The 18,021-nt window shown below is 48.1% G+C and overlaps 1 protein-coding gene across 7 annotated transcripts in view; it reads left to right on the forward strand.

The window, feature by feature from the left end:
* SH3GL1 (SH3 domain containing GRB2 like 1, endophilin A2) overlaps positions 1 to 18,021 on the forward strand; it is a 47,769-nt gene that overhangs the window by 20,759 nt on the left and 8,989 nt on the right. For all 7 annotated transcript variants that reach the window (XM_034755257.1, XM_034755259.1, XM_034755258.1 and 4 more), the window contains 6 exons: positions 10,222 to 10,290; positions 10,389 to 10,461; positions 11,304 to 11,447; positions 13,795 to 13,928; positions 15,259 to 15,417; positions 16,049 to 16,152. In XM_034755257.1, coding sequence (XP_034611148.1) covers positions 10,222 to 10,290; positions 10,389 to 10,461; positions 11,304 to 11,447; positions 13,795 to 13,928; positions 15,259 to 15,417; positions 16,049 to 16,152 — 683 coding nt within the window. The remainder of the gene's footprint in view (positions 1 to 10,221; positions 10,291 to 10,388; positions 10,462 to 11,303; positions 11,448 to 13,794; positions 13,929 to 15,258; positions 15,418 to 16,048; positions 16,153 to 18,021) is intronic.

An 18,021-nucleotide genomic window follows, 5' to 3' on the forward strand; every position in this document is an offset into this window, starting at 1 on the left:
GCTTTGGCGGCAATTTGGCAGCGGGTACGCCAAAGGCGCGGGACCGGCGGACCTCCCGCAGGCATGCCGCCGAATCCACGTTACCAGCGGACTTCCTGCAGGCGCGCCGCTGAAAGCCGCCTGACTGCCGTGCTTGGGGCGGCAAAATACATAGAGCCGCCCCTGGGGAACACACACGTTTTCCAAGAGCCACGCCGGTGCTGCAGTGTGTAATTGACACCGAATGAGTCTTGCAGGGCCCTGTCGGCGCATGCACTGCAAGGTCAGTCGGTAACCCTGTGGGGCGAGCGCCAATGCTCCAGCTGTGCGATACCATACTAAAGGGTACATTAAGACTGTGGTTGTGAATGACAGCGCCCATGACTCCAAATCTACTTGTCGCACCAGAGTAAATTGTTAACTTGGATCAGTGAAACTTGAAACTGTCCAGTCTGCCATTGTTGAAAATAACGATGGTGCGGCTGCCAGTGAAGATGAGCTGAATTGCGCTTGGTTCTAGAGAGTTTTCCCCTGCTGAACTACACTAGTAAGGGTGGCTTTCTTGAGCATTCATATGAACAGCCTACAGAAAAGCGTGTGTGTTAGAGGAGAATTTCTTTTCTTAACCACTCGCTGTGTGTCTCTCTACCGGGCTTTCCTGTTGTTCTAAGCATATTGAACTTGGACTCAGAACATTGTAGCATGTTGTGGGCTGGCTTTTCCCACAGCACTTCCTCCCTTTCTATTGGGCGAGAGCCGGTTAGGGGTGGTGGTGTGGGGCTATTTTTTTTTTTTTTTTTTTTTTTAACTTTCCTGTGAGGAATCAGTATTCACAGAAGGCTGCTGTAGGGACCAGGAAGGCGTTGATAGGCCAGGATCCAGAAGGGTACGTTTCCATTATAGTGGGGATGTTGTTTTGAATTCAGTGGTTGCATGTATTTGTCCCAGCAAAAGAAATAATTCTTGGAGGGGGCTTTCTGAGGCGGGTGGGGACGGCGAGAAGGCAGAGTGATGGTCCACAACATCTTAAGTTAATTTTCAATTAGAAAAGTGTGAAATCACTGCCGTTAATAGTTTAGAAGGAGCAAAACACCAGAAGAATCAAATATATAAAACTATATGGAAAAGTTGTACGGTAGCAGGCTGATCAGAATGGCCTAAATTTCAGAACGGACTAGTGATATTTTTTTTTTGGGGTGTCTCAAGTTGGGCACCCAGAAAACCTTACACACGTCTAAAGGCCTCTAATTTCAGATAGCAGGTGCACAGCCCGTTGTGAGACTGGCCCCTTTACAATGTCTCAAGTTAGGTACCAAAAAGACACCCCCAAAATCACTAAGCAGTTTTGAAAATTTCGGCCAATCATTTAATATAAAAATCACACTCAAGCAACCGTTTGTAAGTTTTTAGTCCGTCTGCTCTGGCATCCTCCGTCTGGTACAGGGGTACGCAACCTATGGCACGTGTGCCAAAGGCGGCACGCAAGCTGATTTTCAGTGGCACTCACAATGCCCGGGTTCTGGCCACTGGTTCGGGGGGCTCTGCATTTTAATTTAATTTTAAATGAAGCTTCTTAAACATTTTTAAAACCTTATTTACTTTACATACAACAATAGTTTAGTTATAATATTATAGACTTCTAGAAAGAGACCTTTTTAAAACGTTAAAATGTATGACTGGCACTCGAAACCTTAAATTAGAGTGAATAAATGAAGACTCAGCACACCACTTCTGAAAGGTTGCCTATCCCTGCTCTGGTGGCAGCCTGTACTTGGATCCTCTTACTAATGACCTAGTCCTGTAAGAAAAATCCAGTTGCTGTCTGAGGGGTGACGATAACCTCCACTTTTGGGGAATGTACTCTCGAACTAGTACTATGATCTCCTGGAATGTTTGCTGCTGCTGGCTGTATTTGACCATGTCTTGGGAGAACACACGTGTCAGGCTGTGGAATGTGCCCTAACACACCTTTCTAGTCACTGCAGTGTGATTGGGTGATGCTGAGAGCACAGCAGGTGCAGCAGAGACACGAACTAAATATAATTCAGGGAATTTTGGAGAGTGTGTGTGTGTGTGTGTGTGTGTGTGTTTCAAAACATTGTTTTTGTTTATAGAAACTGTCATGGCACTAGTGGGCAGGACAAAGTGTCATCATCTGCTTTATAGAGTTAACAAGCTTCCTCATTCCTCCAGTGGGTAATTATTGGATGTATGCAGCACAACGTACAAAGTATTTCCGTTTTGATCCTTTCTCTTACAAGTTGGTTGCCCTCCACTTGACTAGCAGTGGCGTAGACTGGTGGGTGAGTGAGTGGTGGGTTGTGTGTGATTTGAACTCTTTAAAATATCTTACCTCATATAGATATATTTGGAGATGTTCCTATGATTCTTTAACCCAGACCTGCATACCCACTCCCCTCTTACTCCTTCGACTTACTCCAAGATCCTATTGCAGTAATCAGTGTAAGATATAGACTGGCCACTTCTGAACATCTTCCCCCCACGCACTTCCCTTCTGTTCCTTTTAAATGGCAGGAGAAGACCTTGACTGTTCTGATTCCCACCCTGCTCCACAAGGAAGATAGTGGCAGATCCATGACTTAGTGTGTTTAAAAGAAGGCTGGACAAAGCTATAGGAAACATACTGCCGGGAACAGCCCATCATTGGCAGGGGATGGACTAGATGTGACCAAACGAGTCTCTTCCGTCTCTGATTCCTAGGGGCCAGAGGTGAAAACAGGTTTTGAACAACCCCTCTGGTGGTGGGGAGCTGGAGGAGCTAGACAGGGTGTTACACTACACCCTGTAGTGTTACATTACACCCACCTGTTATTTGTAATTGAAGTTTATAGCTATCTTGGGCATATTTTTCATGGTTAAATCTTTATCTAAAAGGATACGCAGTGTGAGGTTTATTCCCCATCTTTTATAATTGAGCGTGCCTGGGTCTCTTTCTTCCCGTCTTTTGATTTGCCCTTCTTTTGTGAGTTTCACCGCCCTTCAGGGAAATCACCTATCTTGTGCTGGTTCAGGGCACGCAACTTTATCGCCTTGTGTCAATACTTGCTGTAAAAAACATTCCACCTCGGCTGCTACGAGAAGGCCGGGCAGCAGATGAGAGGTTTGGGTTTGTGTTCCTGCCCTGCCTTGATCTTGTGCTCTCTAATATTACAGCACTTGCTTCAGGGACCTGGGAGCAGGGGCATATTTTAGTAGATCTTCCAGCCCTGCTGGGATGGGGTATAGAAAAGCAACCAATGAGTGTGAATTTTACAGTCCTGCTCACTCCTCTTTCCCGTCTGCTGACCTGAGCAATGCTGATGATTTCTGCGTCTGCTCTCTTGAATCTACCTCTTCCCAGACTGAAGGGTTCACCTGCCTCATGATGGTGTCTATCAGGTTCCAGCAACTGACAAAGAATGGGCAATTTCAGGACCTTCTGACCTCCGTTGGCTTCTCTCTCTGCTGCTCAGAATCTCAGTCTATGACCTCGTATTTTGCTGTCGTTGTTCCATTTCAAAATTATATGAAAAAAATAGGAAAGGCAGAAAATGTGAACAGATTGTAAGGCTTCTGTTCAGCCAGCCCTCGAGGGATCCATTTGGGACAGCTAGATCTCTGCGCATCAGAGAAGGCCTAACGTCTCGGGTACTGCATTTCATTTGGCCTCTCTCCCATACTGCGTAGAGCAGCAGTTCTCAACCCGTGGGCCGCATGTGGCCCAGTTAGCATATGGCTGTGGGCTGCGCAGGTCCGGGTTACCGGCTGCCTGACTGTTCAGCGCCACGGGGTCCGGGCTGCCGGGCAGGGCATGGTGGGGTCAGGGTCATGAGCCAGCCCCACGTGGCAAGGGCTGGGGCTGCCGGCCTAGCTGGCGCCGGGTGGTGGGGTTGGCGTCAGGGCTGCCAGCCTGCCCCGGGGTCAGGGTCCGGGCTGCTGCCCTGACACCCAGCCCCACTTTGTGGCGGGGTTGCTGCTGGGCCCTGCACAGTGGGGTCCGAGGTCCCTGCTGCTGGGCCCCCCGCCCAGGGCTCTACTCCTGGCCCCACTTCGTGGAGGGGTCTCTGGGCGGGAGACGCTGGGCGTAGGGGTCTGTGGGGAGGAGTCGGGAGGAGCACTGTTGTTCTCAACCTGAGGCCCAGGTGCGGCCCACAACAGTAAATAGGTTGAGAACCACTGGCATAGAGGATAGACGGGAGCCAACCTACACTACATCTTTGGTCAGTATCTTAAGAGACTCAGTAGTTCCCTGTTGCGTCTTTGACTTCTATTTCTCAACAGGGATTGCAGTCATGTCTATTCCGTATCAGACATTGGTTGATCTGATGTAGATGCCTCCAAGCATCAGTGACCACCATCCTTGCAGTTCAGCTCAGCCAAACCAGAGGGTAAAGGGATCATGTGTGGATACTTTTCTCGGTCTCCCCCACAAGCAAAGAGACAAAACTCTGGCCAAGATTGTGTTGCCCTTCTCCCTGTCACTTCCGAGGTGGGAGAAAGCTTTTCCTTGCTAGACTTTGCAGAGTCCCTCCAGGTAGCCTGGCTGGAAAGACAATGTGGTGCTTATAAATTTGGTTTCAGGTTAGACTCTGAGTTAAGGCTGGTGCAGATTCAGAAACTGGTTTTCTTCTCGAGTCTATCGCAGCTCGACTTGGGGGGACGGGAATTAGTGGCTCGCTTCCCGGCATGCAGCCTGACTTGTTTCCTTCCTTGAGAAGGAGTAGCTCTTTACAATCATCCCTCCCTTAAGGAAGCCTCCCAGTTTAATTAGAGTCACCAGGAAGGCAGCCTCTGTCTCATTCTTCCCACCTGGCAGGTACACCAGTAGGATTTCTTGAATGTTAAAAGGAGGATTAATTTAATCTGTGAGTGAGGAAAGCTCTCTGTGTTCTTGGAGGCTTTTAAAACCTCCAGAATCACTGTGGTGAATGGTGTATTTTATATGGCACGCAGTGCCTTCCTGAATACAATAGGAGCTTACCTCACCGGGGCTATGCAGCTCCTTGGGCAGAAAGTCTGGATGGCTAGGGAAGAGACTCGGGAATGGAATTGCAGAGAGCTAGTCACACCCTTTGCAAATGCAGTAAATAATCTAATAATAAAGGAGAGGTTTCTAATTGTACAGGTGCAGCCTGCCTGGGCAGTGTTACGGGTTTCGTATGAGGGCTGTTTGGCTGTAATGATTGCAGTACAATTGTCTTATCCGTTCCGATTTGGCGAGTGTGAGAGGCGCAGGAAAGGCAACCTGGCTGCTGGAAATGTGCATCTTGGTTCTGCCAGTCCAGAGACCCATCCTAGGTTGCCCATTGTGGTGGGGAAATGGAAGGCAGAGATTCTTGTTTTCCCTGCTTTGGAGAGAAACCTTTAGTCTCGCTAGTAAGGAATGTCTTCAGCTTTCTTCCTAGTTTAGTAGTTGCCCTGTGGAAGTGTGTGCTGGGGTTCTGAGGTGTGGTTGTGCAAAAAGCCCCCCTCAAAAGGCAGCAAAAGTCAAGCAAGTAGATCAGGGAGGACACCTCCGTACAGACACCCCGGTCTGGGTTGGTGGCAGGTAGAATGTTTTTCAGGTAAATGACTTGGCTCTGTTTGGCGCATGAGGGGCTTGGTCAGAGCCCCTTCCTAGGTGTATGTTCTCACCACCCGTCAATATCCCAGGCATGTTGCTTCCATCGTCTTCACTAACTATTTTTGGCTTTTCTCTGAGTATGGAAGCAAAGTAAATAGGGAAAAGCTTGATTGCATTAGATGACAATTGCTCAGAATAGAGGCTGGACAGTCTGGTGAGATTTCCCTTCGTGGTCTGGACCAACATGATTTACAGGTACACAGGAATCTCACCTGACAAGTGTCATTTCCAGTTGAGAGTCATGCTGGGTGGACAGGACAGCAGAAGCACGAGCCACTCCCCCAGAATTTGGAATGTCTGGGGGTTAACTACAGCAACTCTTGTCTGACTAGTGTTTGCAACCTTCTTCTGAACCCCAGCTTCTCTTCCTCAAAAAAGAACCAAGCTTCCACTTACTGAAGCCAGGCCCAAGTGCAGTTCTCTGGTTTGTCAGCTTCACCGAACGGTTGTATTTTTGGCCTTGTAAGGATTTATCCTGCTGCCGTTGATCAGCACTGTATCCTTTTGGTCCTGAGGTGCTGTTTGCTCTCCAAGCATTTCTTCCCCGGAGAGATCTGTGCCGCCCTCTGCAGCTATGAATGGCCTGGTGACACTTCCAAAATTGTAAATATCAAGGAAAGGAGGCGATGCATCTCTTGCTTCTAGTACTTTGCTGTTGTTGATCCTGGTTGTCCTCTGATCTCAAACCTTTAGTACCCAGGTTCCTGATCTATACCCCTGCAAGCTGATGCTAAGAACCATTTGAACTGCAGTATCTAGTTTCCTTTCTCCTTCCTGCTAGCCCTGGTTCTGAGGTCTGGGGGTTCTTTGGAACTCTGAAGGTCCCTTTTCCCCCCTACTGTTACAATCATTCCTCCTACAAGTCTTGCAGGACAGCCCCCATCTCTTTTTGCTAAGCACCCCAGGGCACAATTCCCCCTGGAGCCTAGCACTGCTAAATCACCTAAAGCAGTGGTTCTCAAAATTATTTGATCGGGCCCCCTTTTTTGTCTCTGAAGGCAGAGCGGAGAGCAGCAGCTGCTGGCTGGGTGCCCAGCTCTGAAGGCGGCACCGTGCCAGCACAGCTCAGAAGTAAGGGTGGCAATGTGAAAAGTGATATGCGCCAATATCCCTTTTCACAGCAGTCTTAGTTCCCCATTGCCACCTACTTCTGCGCTGCTTCTGCTGCCCCGGGGCTGACAGCTAGAGCCCCACTGCCTCCCGGTGAGGGATTAGGGGTGGAGAGGAGAGCCCCAGCCCCGGTGGTGGGGCTCCAGCTGTTCCCTTTATCTCTGCCTCATGGGTGTGCATGGCCCTTCTGCGGGAGCCCCAGCCACCTGGGGCTGACAGCCAGAGCTTTTTAAAAACAAAAACCAGACAGACCGATCACAGCTTGCGTCTCCCTTGACACACTCCTGGGCCTCCCTTGGGAGGCTGCCCCATAGTTTGAGAATCACTGAATATAGAAATCACTTGACTCCCTTTGCCACTTAAGCAATGTGTATTGTCTCCTCAGAGTTTTCCACTGCCATCAGCTCATAGCATCAGAATGGCATTGGGAGGAAAATGTTCCTTCTCTTTGGACTGCAGGGAAGAATGTTATTTTAGGTGGATTAAATATATTTTTTGCAAGGTCTTTCTGTCTGGACTAGGGTGAGCAGATGGCAAGTGTGAAAAATCAGGACATGGAGAGTGTGTGTGTGTGTGTGTGTGTGTGGCAGGGGGGAGGGAGGAGAATAAGCACCTATATAAGACAAAGCCCTGAATATTGGAACTGCCCCTATAAAATCAGGGCATCTGGTCACCCTAGTCTGGACAAGCAAACAGGAGCTTTCTCTTTTACTCAAACATCTCGCCTTTTCATCCACCTTGACATGGGCTCTGCAGACACCTTGATAAATAGATTTAAGTTTTGCTCTAGCTTCTTACAGATCTTGGTGTCCTTTGCTTAGAAACTAGGGTTGGTTTTGTGTTTTTTTTTTTTTTTTTTTTTTAACTTCCTACAGCAATGCTTGTTGGTGAACCCCCCAATTAATGGTAAGGGATTGTGGTCTAGGGATTAGAGTAGGGCTCTATCAAGAGGCCTCTGTTCTATGCTCAGTTATTCTGATTTGCTGTGTAGTCTTTAGTTAGTAGTTTATGTACTCCTCTGTGCCTCAGTTTCCCACCTGTAAGATGGGGATAATGCCTACCTCAAAACAGGGCTGTGCAGCTTAAGAACTCAGAGTCTTGAATGAAAGACCAATAGAAGCACAAAATATTATTTGTGTCTTCTAAGGCAAAAATATGCTAGGGAGACCTTCACGGGGGATTATTTTTTCCCCTCTGAGGAAGTGAAAGAACAGAACACAAGCCCGGGCCCTTTTTAACTTGACTGCAGAAGGTTTTTCATTTTAATTGCAAATCTGACACCTGATGGAACCCTCCGTGAACATAGCACTTTACAGAACTGGCGCCTCAAAGGGAGGTTAACGGGGTTGTGCACTTTTTTTTCTCTGCTTTCTGATGTGTAAAGAAGGCCTAGAAAAACAAGCATGCAAGGTCTGGTCTTCCCCTTATTTTGCTGGAGGACTCGCTGGAGATCTGCAACATGGATTGGGAGCGCTCCCAGTGCCCTGCATTGAGGAAAGAAGTGTTCCTTCCCCCAGTGTTTAAGTTTTACATGAGTGTTCATTTAAAAAGCTGTTTATTTTTATCATCTGAATCAAACCCACTTCCCTCTCAATCAGGCTTCGCTCCTAATGGCGTTGCCTTCCTAGTTTACTGGGGAGCCTGTGGAAATTTGCTTTTTTTTTTCTTTTTTACATAAGAAATGCAAAAGAGAAGTTTTTTAAAGACCGCAAACCTTCCCAGACCCCTTTACGTTAGAAACATGCTCAATTCCTCACCCTCTCCCCTTTGTTTGCAGGTCCTTTGAAAACTCTCTTGTTTTGTTTTGGAAGCTCCAAAATCTGATCACTCGTGACGCTTTATATTGTAATATTTCTTTGTGTACTGCACATCTCAGCGGATCCTGCCCCAAGGAGCGTCTGTGCTTGTGCAGGGCCTCTTTGTGCTTACACGGCTCTAAATATTTATTAAAGCGAAACCTGTTAGAGGCCATCAAAGGGCTACTATATTTTTTTTCTGTTGTGCAACCTCCTGTTACTATACTGTGCTGCTTAATATAGAGGGACTGGAATTTTACTGCCTATTGGGTGACCATTCGCACAGATTTCGCTGTCACAAAATAATACTGTTAAAATACTCTGTCCTAGGCTGTGCAAGCAACTGCACAGTTGTAGCTCTTCCCTGTATGTCACTCCTTTGCAGGTGCAACGTGCAATGTCCTACACCCTTTAAGGTTTGGCATCTAACATGAGAAGGGATAAACTGCAGCCTAGACCTAACCACCAGGAGAGACTCCTTCTGTACTTCTCCTCATGGTCTGTCTGCTGCTGAGGTTCCTCGTTGCTGTAATCAGGAACACCGATGTTCCAAAGCGAGGTGGAAGCAGCATTGTATCCTGCTTAATATTTAAACAAAACTTGATTAAATCTTGCACCCGCCCTTCCCAAACAGCTGACTTGAAACAGTTGATTGTTGTAATTTCCGAAGCTGCATTGTGGCTTCTTCAAGGCTAGGAACGTGCAGTTTGTCGGGTGATCTGAACGACTAAACTTTCCTGTGTGGCTGCAGTTTTGAAGATGCTGCTGGCATAGTAGAAGCTGTCTTTCTTGAGGTTCTGTCCTGCGCCCTGTGATCGAACCTTGAAGCAGCATTCATAGATTCTAGGACTGGAAGGGACCTCGGTGGCAACGCTGTTCATTTAGGCCAACCTCCTTGCACACACAATGTGCTCCGTGCATCCCTCCATTCTAACCCCACGAGCTCCCTTCTATTTCAGGGGCTCTGTGTGGCCCTCATTCTCCCACCATGCCAGGAACTCTGCACACGTATGCTAGGAGTTTGTGCTTCTCTTCCCTTGGCTCCAGAATCCTGTGCCCCATTACTTCCTTCCCCCACCCTGATTGTTTCTCTTCTGTCAGGGAGATCGGGTATTTGCATTGTTGACAGGTTAAATTCTGTTGGGCGAAGGGGCGGAGATGAATTAGAGGTATTAACTGGAAGGTGTTAACAGATGCCACCAACCAGTCCCTTAATCTAAAGACCATTGGGGCTTGAAGGTGTGGCTCAGCTAACCGGATGGTAGGGATTCTGCGTGTTTCCCAAAATCAATGGGGTCGTGACCAGTGCCAGGAACATTGCAGCCAATCAATTCCGACTTTCAGGGAGTGTTCAAAAGCTATCACTTTGCATACAAGCTCAACCAGAAAAGAAAAGAAAAGAAACCCATGAGAGATTCTCATGGAAGCACTGACTCTAACCACCAGCGTTTGCAGCTTCGAAGAACCGCATCTCTTTGTGGTGTTTAGCATCAGGCAGCTGTAAGGGACTCGGGCCGCTAACTGCCACTGAGGTTCAGTGCGTATAAGGGGTGCAGGATCAGACCTACAAGGGTTACAGCACCCTAAACCTTGTCCAGTTGGGTGCTTTTGGGGTCTGCGTCATTCTGGAGTGGAAGGGCCCAGTCAGAGCTGTAACAGAATGCCGCCTAGCATGACTGACACGTCCCTCCCTTGTTCACCGTGTCTCTACAGCTGGTCAGCGAGAAGGTCGGTGGAGCTGAAGGGACCAAGCTTGATGATGACTTCAAAGAAATGGAAAAGGTGAGTAGGGTAACAGATGGCTCTGTGTGCCTCTCCGCACGTTTCCGAGGCGGGTACTGACTGAATTGCACTGCTGTTGGGTCATCTTCTCCCTGCAGAAAGTGGACGTTACCAGCAAGGCAGTCACAGAAGTATTAACCAGAACTACAGAATACCTGCAACCCAACCCAGGTAAGCGCCCACAGCCAGCTCTGCTCTGCCAGCATCCTTCAGGTGCTCCTCCCATTGCATGAGGGGAGAGAGGGCGTTATCATGTAGAGAGTGGGGAAAGCTCAGAAACGCCAGCCTAGCTGGCTTTGGGGTGGCCCCTTCCCAGCGGGCTACTGGGTTATAAGCATTGCTGCCCTCTTCTGGAAATATGCTGACCCGGCTTGTGTGACAGCCATGTCCTCCCCTGCCCTGAGCTCATTCAGGCTTTGGGGCCCGTGTGGACCTGAATTTAAATTTTGATGCCACCTTGTGTAACATCTCTAGACTGTTACAGCCGGCGCTTAGCAACTATGCCCCCATCCACCCTCCACTCATTCAAGGGAAGCCTACGTCCTTGTGACGTTTTCTCTGAGCCCAGAACACCAGATTGACTGTCAAATAGTCACCCATGTCCTTTGGGTTCAAGATGCAGCAGACGGGCTACTGACGCTGGGGTGTTTAGGAATGGAGTTGTCTCCTGTGAGGTGGGAGGCGACTATGTCACGGTCATTCCTGGAGCCTGACTGTCTTCCTGCTAGAGTCCAGTCAGTCTCATTGAGTCCAGCACACTAGGGTTTAACTAGAACTGCAGGAGAGCCGGAGAACTTCTCTTTAGACCTTGTTGGCGAGCTCTGAACTGTTTTCTGTTTGCTATCTTGGAAGGGGCCAGTTTTTAGAGCCAGCGATATTTCTGGGAGACTAAGACAATAAGCTTTTTTGCCCAGTGGAGTAACTTTAAAAAAAAAAAAAAGCTGGCAAACACTCACTGCTTGCTGGCAAGTCCACTAATTGCAAACACAGATGGGGCTGTCTCTTTGTGCCAGCTTCCAGAGCCAAGCTAACGATGCTCAACACGATGTCGAAGATCCGAGGGCAGGTGAAAAACCCCGGCTATCCGCAGTCGGAAGGGCTCCTGGGGGAGAGCATGATCCGGTATGGGAAGGAGTTGGGCGACGAATCCAATTTCGGTGAGTGCTCCCTGAAGTGTCCCGTTGGGCCGGCCAGCCCCTAAGTGGGCTGATAGGAAGTAAATTCCTGTTACTGGGTTTCCTTAAATCTTACTGTAAATCACTGACCTGGTCACATGAGTCAAGTGGAGAAAAAAGGGAAACTGACCTTTCCTAATATGCAGATAGGGAAATGACATTTCCCTGGCGTCAGGAGTGGGATTGGGGGATGGCAAAAGCTCCTCTTAAAGAAGTGGTGTATGCAAACTGAGCTCCTGATATGCCTTGTTGGACCCTTAACCCAGCCCCCAGCCGTCTTTCTGCTACTTTAATCTGCTTTTCAAGTGTCTTTTAAAGTCCTGGCCGCTGCCTCTAGCGACCCAGACAAGCCCTTGGTCATTACTGTGGAGCGGATGCATCTACAGAAAAGTGAGCTGGAGTCTAGACTGTCTCACAGCTGACAGTTCTACGGATGATCTGAGGTTTGGCCCTGACCTTGCACGGAGTTGAGCGCCTTCTAGGAAACAGTGAGCACCCTCTGCTCCCAACACCTCCTGGGAAGTGCTCAGTACCGTGCAGGATCAGACCAAGTTTGTATTTCTGGGGTATCCGGTGCGCTGGATGTGTCAGAAATGAGCATTAATAGTACTGATCTAACTCACTGTAGCCACTTCTGCAGCTCCCACCATTGCAAGGAGTGCCTTGCATTCAGTCACAATCCTCTCCACACCCCTATAAGCACTAGCCCCGTTTTACAAGAGGGGCACAGAGCCTTTAACTGACTTGCCCAAGGTCAGGCAGGGAGTCTGGCAGAGCAGGGACTAGAACTTTGAAGTCCCAGGTAACTGCCTCGTCTGCTAAACCATCTTTGGTTTTTAAAACCTCCAGGAGAACTCTGCATCTAGGAGAAACCACCTTCCGACTCAAACTGAGCAAATTTGACATGGAAAGTAGCAAGGGAAGAGATCAAGATCCCTACAATGCAATTTTAACTGCAACTGGACTCCGAGGGGGCCACAGCCAAAAATTTTCCCCTGTGGTACTGCCTCATTCCCGTGAAGCAAACCATGTGTGACTTGTGGGGATGTGGGGGCGGAGAAATGAAGCCATTTGATGACAGCAATATTAATCCACCAAAACATTGCAGCTTTCCCATGTGGCTGGATTCAGGACAGCTTACAGCTGTGTGATCACATCATAATGTGGGGCGGAACGTTCCCTGATCTGGAAGATTAAACAGTTAGGTTTTGGGGGGAGTGGCTGTACTCCAGTGATTCCCTGGCTAGCTTTCTCCTTGGCTGGAGGAGACATTGCTGCAATACAGGATCTGAAAAGTAGTAGGGGGAAGTAAGTTTTAAGAGGACCCTACAAAACATGGCTACCTTAAACAGCTTCTCCTTTATAGGGACACCATCAGGTTTAAAAGTGTATGTTTTAATAACGCAGCCTTCCCTGTGTTGTGGTATCTTGGGTTATTAACACTGAAAGAACTTTTTAAAAATTCACTTTTTGCACATTTTTGTTTTCGCTGGGGCAGTGAAAATAAAGTGAATCTATTTATCGTAAATTTCACTTTCACATTCTCTTGCCCTAGCCCAGTGCTGAAATGCTTGGGTTGCAAACACTGCAGGAGATACTTTATTAGTTCATAATTGTTTCCATTGGAATTTTAAAAAATAAATCACAGAAGCATTTCTGTTCATCTTACATTATTAGCTTGTCAGACTTTGGACTCCCTGGCAGGGGAAGGGCCATAGGAAAAACTGAAAATAGAAGGGTTTTGTGCAAACATATTTTTCTTCATTTTTTCATTCATGATAGTTAACTCAGATCTATTACTTGTTAGGTTCAATTTACACCCAAAATTAAAGATCCTATAAAATACCTTGGGTTGCTGCCAACATCCGGGGAAATTTTATTTTAAAAATGGCTCAAAATGCCCTGAGACTAATCCTAAGACTTAACTGGGTCCACTATAGCATTTTCCCTTTCTGTAGCACCTTGCATCAGAGCGTTCCAACCGTTTTCTATAGACACTCCTTCGGGTGAGGAACGTGGGTCACAGAAAAGTGAAATTAGTTGCCAGAGATCGCGTAATCTGTCTCAGAACTGGAAATGGAAGCTAGGAGTGCCAATTCCACATCACCTGCTCTAACCACTAGGTTGTGCTCCCTCCCTGCCATGCTACTCCAGTTGATCCAAATGAGAACTTGTGGGTGTTTGATACATGACTGGGGCTTGTGCATGCTGAGTGTCTCAGCAGAACGGCTCTGCATGCAGCTGCCACAGAATCCGGCTTTAACTGGTTGGCTCTTTATTTTTTTTCTCTATCACCCTCTCTTTTTTTCCTTTCTTCTCTCACGTGAAGGGGACGCACTTCTTGATGCTGGTGAAGCAATGAAACGATTGGCTGAAGTGAAAGACTCGCTGGATATTGAAGTCAAACAGAACTTTATCGATCCTCTCCAGAACCTGTGCGACAAAGACCTGAAAGAGATCCAGGTAACTCGGAAGATTTTTCTCCTTTTCCCCCTTCTCTTTCAGACTCTGGCCTCTTCAGGTTTTTAGCACCTGCTCTAATGACCAGTATCGCTGCAGGAGCTGAAGTAGACTGCGCAGCATCTGGTTTTGTTACCCTGCGTTTTGCATGTTTTCTCTGTGTTTCCTTTGGCTCCACTAGCATTTTCTTCTGGTGTGTTTAACATCCCCTGCCACCGCCGCTGCTGTTCCTTATCCCCCGTCATGGACTGGTTGTTTCTTGCAACCATTTCCAGATTTATTCACTCACGCTCTAAGCTACCTTCATAATGTACTTTAGATCTCCCGACTTGCATTGTGTAGCTGCAGGAATCCACAATCATTTGCATTGTGGATTCCTGAGACTGACACACAGGGACATTGCCTTGCGTGCATTTTATAAGCCATTGATCAACTTTCAGTTCCAGTGTCCCAATATCCTGAAACGTAGATCTAGGGCTGCATGTCTCTCTCTCTTGCTCACCTACGTATCATAAGAAGCCCAGAAACAACCCCCCAAGTATGCGTTATCATAGCAGCTGTCCCCACTGAGGAGGTCTGCTCACAGCTAGCCAGCACCTTCCTCGCGTTCACAAGACACAAGGCTCTTGAACATCACAAGGTTTTGCAGTGGGAACCATTGAAACCTATATCAAACCAGTCAAAATCTACTGAGAACAGGTTCTCGCTTACAATGTGACCTATATGAAGTGACTCCCGAACTAGCAATATAACAGATTTACTGAGCACCCATAAACTTGTTAGGTGCCATACAGACAAATTAAGACAGACGTGATCCCCGTCTGCTTTCAGTCTCAGAAGAGATGTGACAAGCCCAGGGCTTATAACCAAAGTGTTGCGTCTAAAGACTCTTGATTGCCCAGTGGAAAACCGAAGGCAAGGGGCCAGCTGTACAGTTCTCCTTTAAAAGTGATTTATGGCCAGCAGACCCATGCTGAACTGCGGCAGTTTGGTTCCCCTCCAGTTTATGAACAGAAGGGGAGAAAAATGTATCTTCTTGCCAACTTCTTTATGGCTGTTTCCAAACAATGAAAAAGAAACTCTAGTCACAGCAATCATAAATCTTCTGCTGAACTGGATTCAAGTAGTTTCCTCATCCCCCGCACTGCTCTTCATTCCTGACCAGCGTCCCCTGTGGAGTCTGCGGGGAGCCTGTCTGAAGGTGATGCCAGCAGTGATCTATTCTGGGTGGTGGGAGGCTGGGTTGTTGGGTTTTTGCTGTGTTCATTGGGAAAAGTTTGGGTGCCCCGGCCCGTGGTTTTAGTTTAACCGCTCATAACCCTTCCCTCCCAAGCATCATCTTAAGAAGCTGGAGGGGAGGCGCCTGGACTTTGACTACAAGAAGAAACGTCAGGGGAAGATCCCGGACGAGGAGCTCCGCCAGGCCCTGGAGAAATTTGAAGAGTCCAAGGAAATAGCTGAGACTAGTATGCACAACCTTCTGGAGACTGACGTGAGTGTCCCCTAGAGTTCGCTGCCCTCTTCGCTCGTCTGCGCACTCCTGGAGTGCTGCCTGAGCTGCCGTACTCCTGTGTGTGCGTCTGGGGCAACGGGGCTGTGTGCTTTTATTCGGGGGCAGGGGAGAGTGTCTGGTGCTCTAACGCTCATAAAAAAGGACACTGTCATGCCTCTGCCAATGGGCCCCTGTTGTGATCCTGCACCCCCTTCCCCTGATATTTCCATTCTGGGGCCCACCCAAACAGCTTTGCAAATGCCCTTCAGTCCTGACCCCGTAGCCCCTCCCTGCTGATGCCAGTCCGGGGCTGAGACGGATAATTATATGAATGAGGCAGTGTGTTTGGACATGTGTTTGGTCAGGACATGGCTGACACAGCTCATTCAGTCATGATGCAAAATGTCAGCTAAACCCGTGTCCTCCGAGGTGCCAAGCTATCAGCCGCTGTCTCGCTGAGCCTTAGCGAATGACGGAACTTTAAGGTCCCTAATTCGAAGACTTCTCACTGCATGTAAATTTCAAGCTGTTTTTTGCACGTTTCCCAGCGTGCTTAAGCCCCCAGTGGAGCAATAGAAGTCTCCCGTAGTAGCCTGTGAAAGCCACTCATCGCAGTTTATGACCCTTTCAGATTGAGCAAGTGAGCCAACTCTCAGCCCTGGTGGATGCCCAGGTCGATTACCACAGACAAGCAGTGCAGATCCTGGATGAGCTCGCAGAGAAACTCAAACGCAGGTGAGGCTTCCTAGGGCCGGTGCGGATCCTGCAAGAGGAGAGAAGCGTGGCAGAAACTGTAACTTGGGAGCTTGGGGGCAGAAAATATCTGGCTCCTTCCTCCGCGGTTTATTCCCTGGCATTAGAAGCTGTAGGAGCCTTTGAGGGTAGCTTTATCACTGCATCTCTTAGACTTTCATGGTGAGGGATTGTGTCTGCATGATCAGTTTTCTACAAAAGGTACTTTCTGGCATCTGCTGAGAAACCTCTCTGCATTCTCCGTGGGTTAAATAGTTTCTTGCTGCTTTTGGCCATCTCTGGATCCAAACACAAATGCTCACAATGAAATGGAAGATGCAAGTTGATTCCTTCTTGAGCTGGGGGGAGGGGAGGGAGGAAAGCTGGGGAGCAGGGCAGAGTGCACACTGAATCCTGTATTCATGTCAATGATTGCAGTTCCTAAGAGGCCGCTGGTGTTGGATGTAGGAGTTGTGGCCAGAACGCTGTTGGCATTTCTGATTTGATTCTGTTTCGACTCAGTAAACTCTACCTCCTCCACTGTCAAGAAGATGAACTAGCATTATGCTAATACCTTTGAATTAGCCCCTTCTGGCTTCCCTTGCCATCTGAATGTCTGGCTCCATGTCTGATTTATTACAGGAGCATCCAAAGGCCCTGATCTGGATCAAGGCCCCATTGTCCTATGTACTGGCCCACATGGTTGGACAAGGTCTCTGCTCTAAAGCCCTTGTGATCTGTTTAAAGAAGGGACACAAGCAGGCGGCGGAAAGATGGAGAGAAGGAGGGTAACAGTAATAACAGGGTGGTGACAGCCACTAAAATAAAGCACAATTCCGCAAAGCCGAGATGATGGATCTCGGTGATTCCTTGTTTTTTAGCAAACTCTTGCTCTATCCTCCCTATACATCTTGGTAAACTGTGCTGCAAACATATGACTTCCATATGTCCCCTGGAATGTTTTAGATGGAACCCTGGAGCACACTCTTGTAAATGGAATACAGATTAGTGTCTGGTGTGGAAGAGCAGGAGGAAATGCATTCCCCAAGTGATTCTGCACTGGGGCTCGGAGGCATCCTGGCCTGGGCTGTGGAATCTTGACGCTGGCTGTTAGAAGCAAGAGGCTTTAGGATTAATATCAGCCAGCCATCAGGATCTTCGTACAAGGAGCTAATTCTGCAATCCGCCTGCTGTTACCAGCTTTTTCCTTTAACCCTCATGTAACTTTATTCACGCTCCCGTCACATGCACCTTCTCTTCAAATGAGGTGTTAAAAGAGTCTGTCCCTGTGTGTTTGTGTTTGGAGTCCTAGGCATACTTGTTAGGCTGCTCTGCTGGAGGGACTGAGTCACAAAGTGGGACTGAAAGAACTAAGTATGTGTAGCTTTGCCACACTGCGAGGCAGTGTGGTCTAGTGGTTAGAGCCCCTGGACAAAGTCTCGGGAGACCTGGGATATTCCTGGCTCTGCTGCCAACATACTGCATTATCTTGGGCAAGTCGCTTCCCCCCTCTCTCTGTGCCTCAGTTTCCCCCTCTCTCTGTGCCTCAGTTTCCCCCTCTCTCTGTGCCTCAGTTTCCCCATCTGTAAAATGGAGGTAATGATACTGACCTCCTTTGTAAAGCACTTGGAGATCTGCAGATGGAATGCGCTAGATAAGAGCTGGGGGCTTGTGTTGAGCTGCCTGCTAGGATATTTTCCCCTAGCCATGTTCCCCAGAAATCCTGCAAAGTGGTGTGACTATACTCCATCTGACAGGTTTCAGAGTAACAGCCGTGTTAGTCTGTATCCGCAAAAAGAACAGGAGTACTTGTGGCACCTTAGAGACTAACACATTTATTAGAGCATAAGCTTTCGTGGACTACAGCCCACT

Source organism: Trachemys scripta, chromosome 22 (genome assembly GCF_013100865.1).
Source record: "Trachemys scripta elegans isolate TJP31775 chromosome 22, CAS_Tse_1.0, whole genome shotgun sequence".
Taxonomy (NCBI): domain Eukaryota; kingdom Metazoa; phylum Chordata; order Testudines; family Emydidae; genus Trachemys; species Trachemys scripta.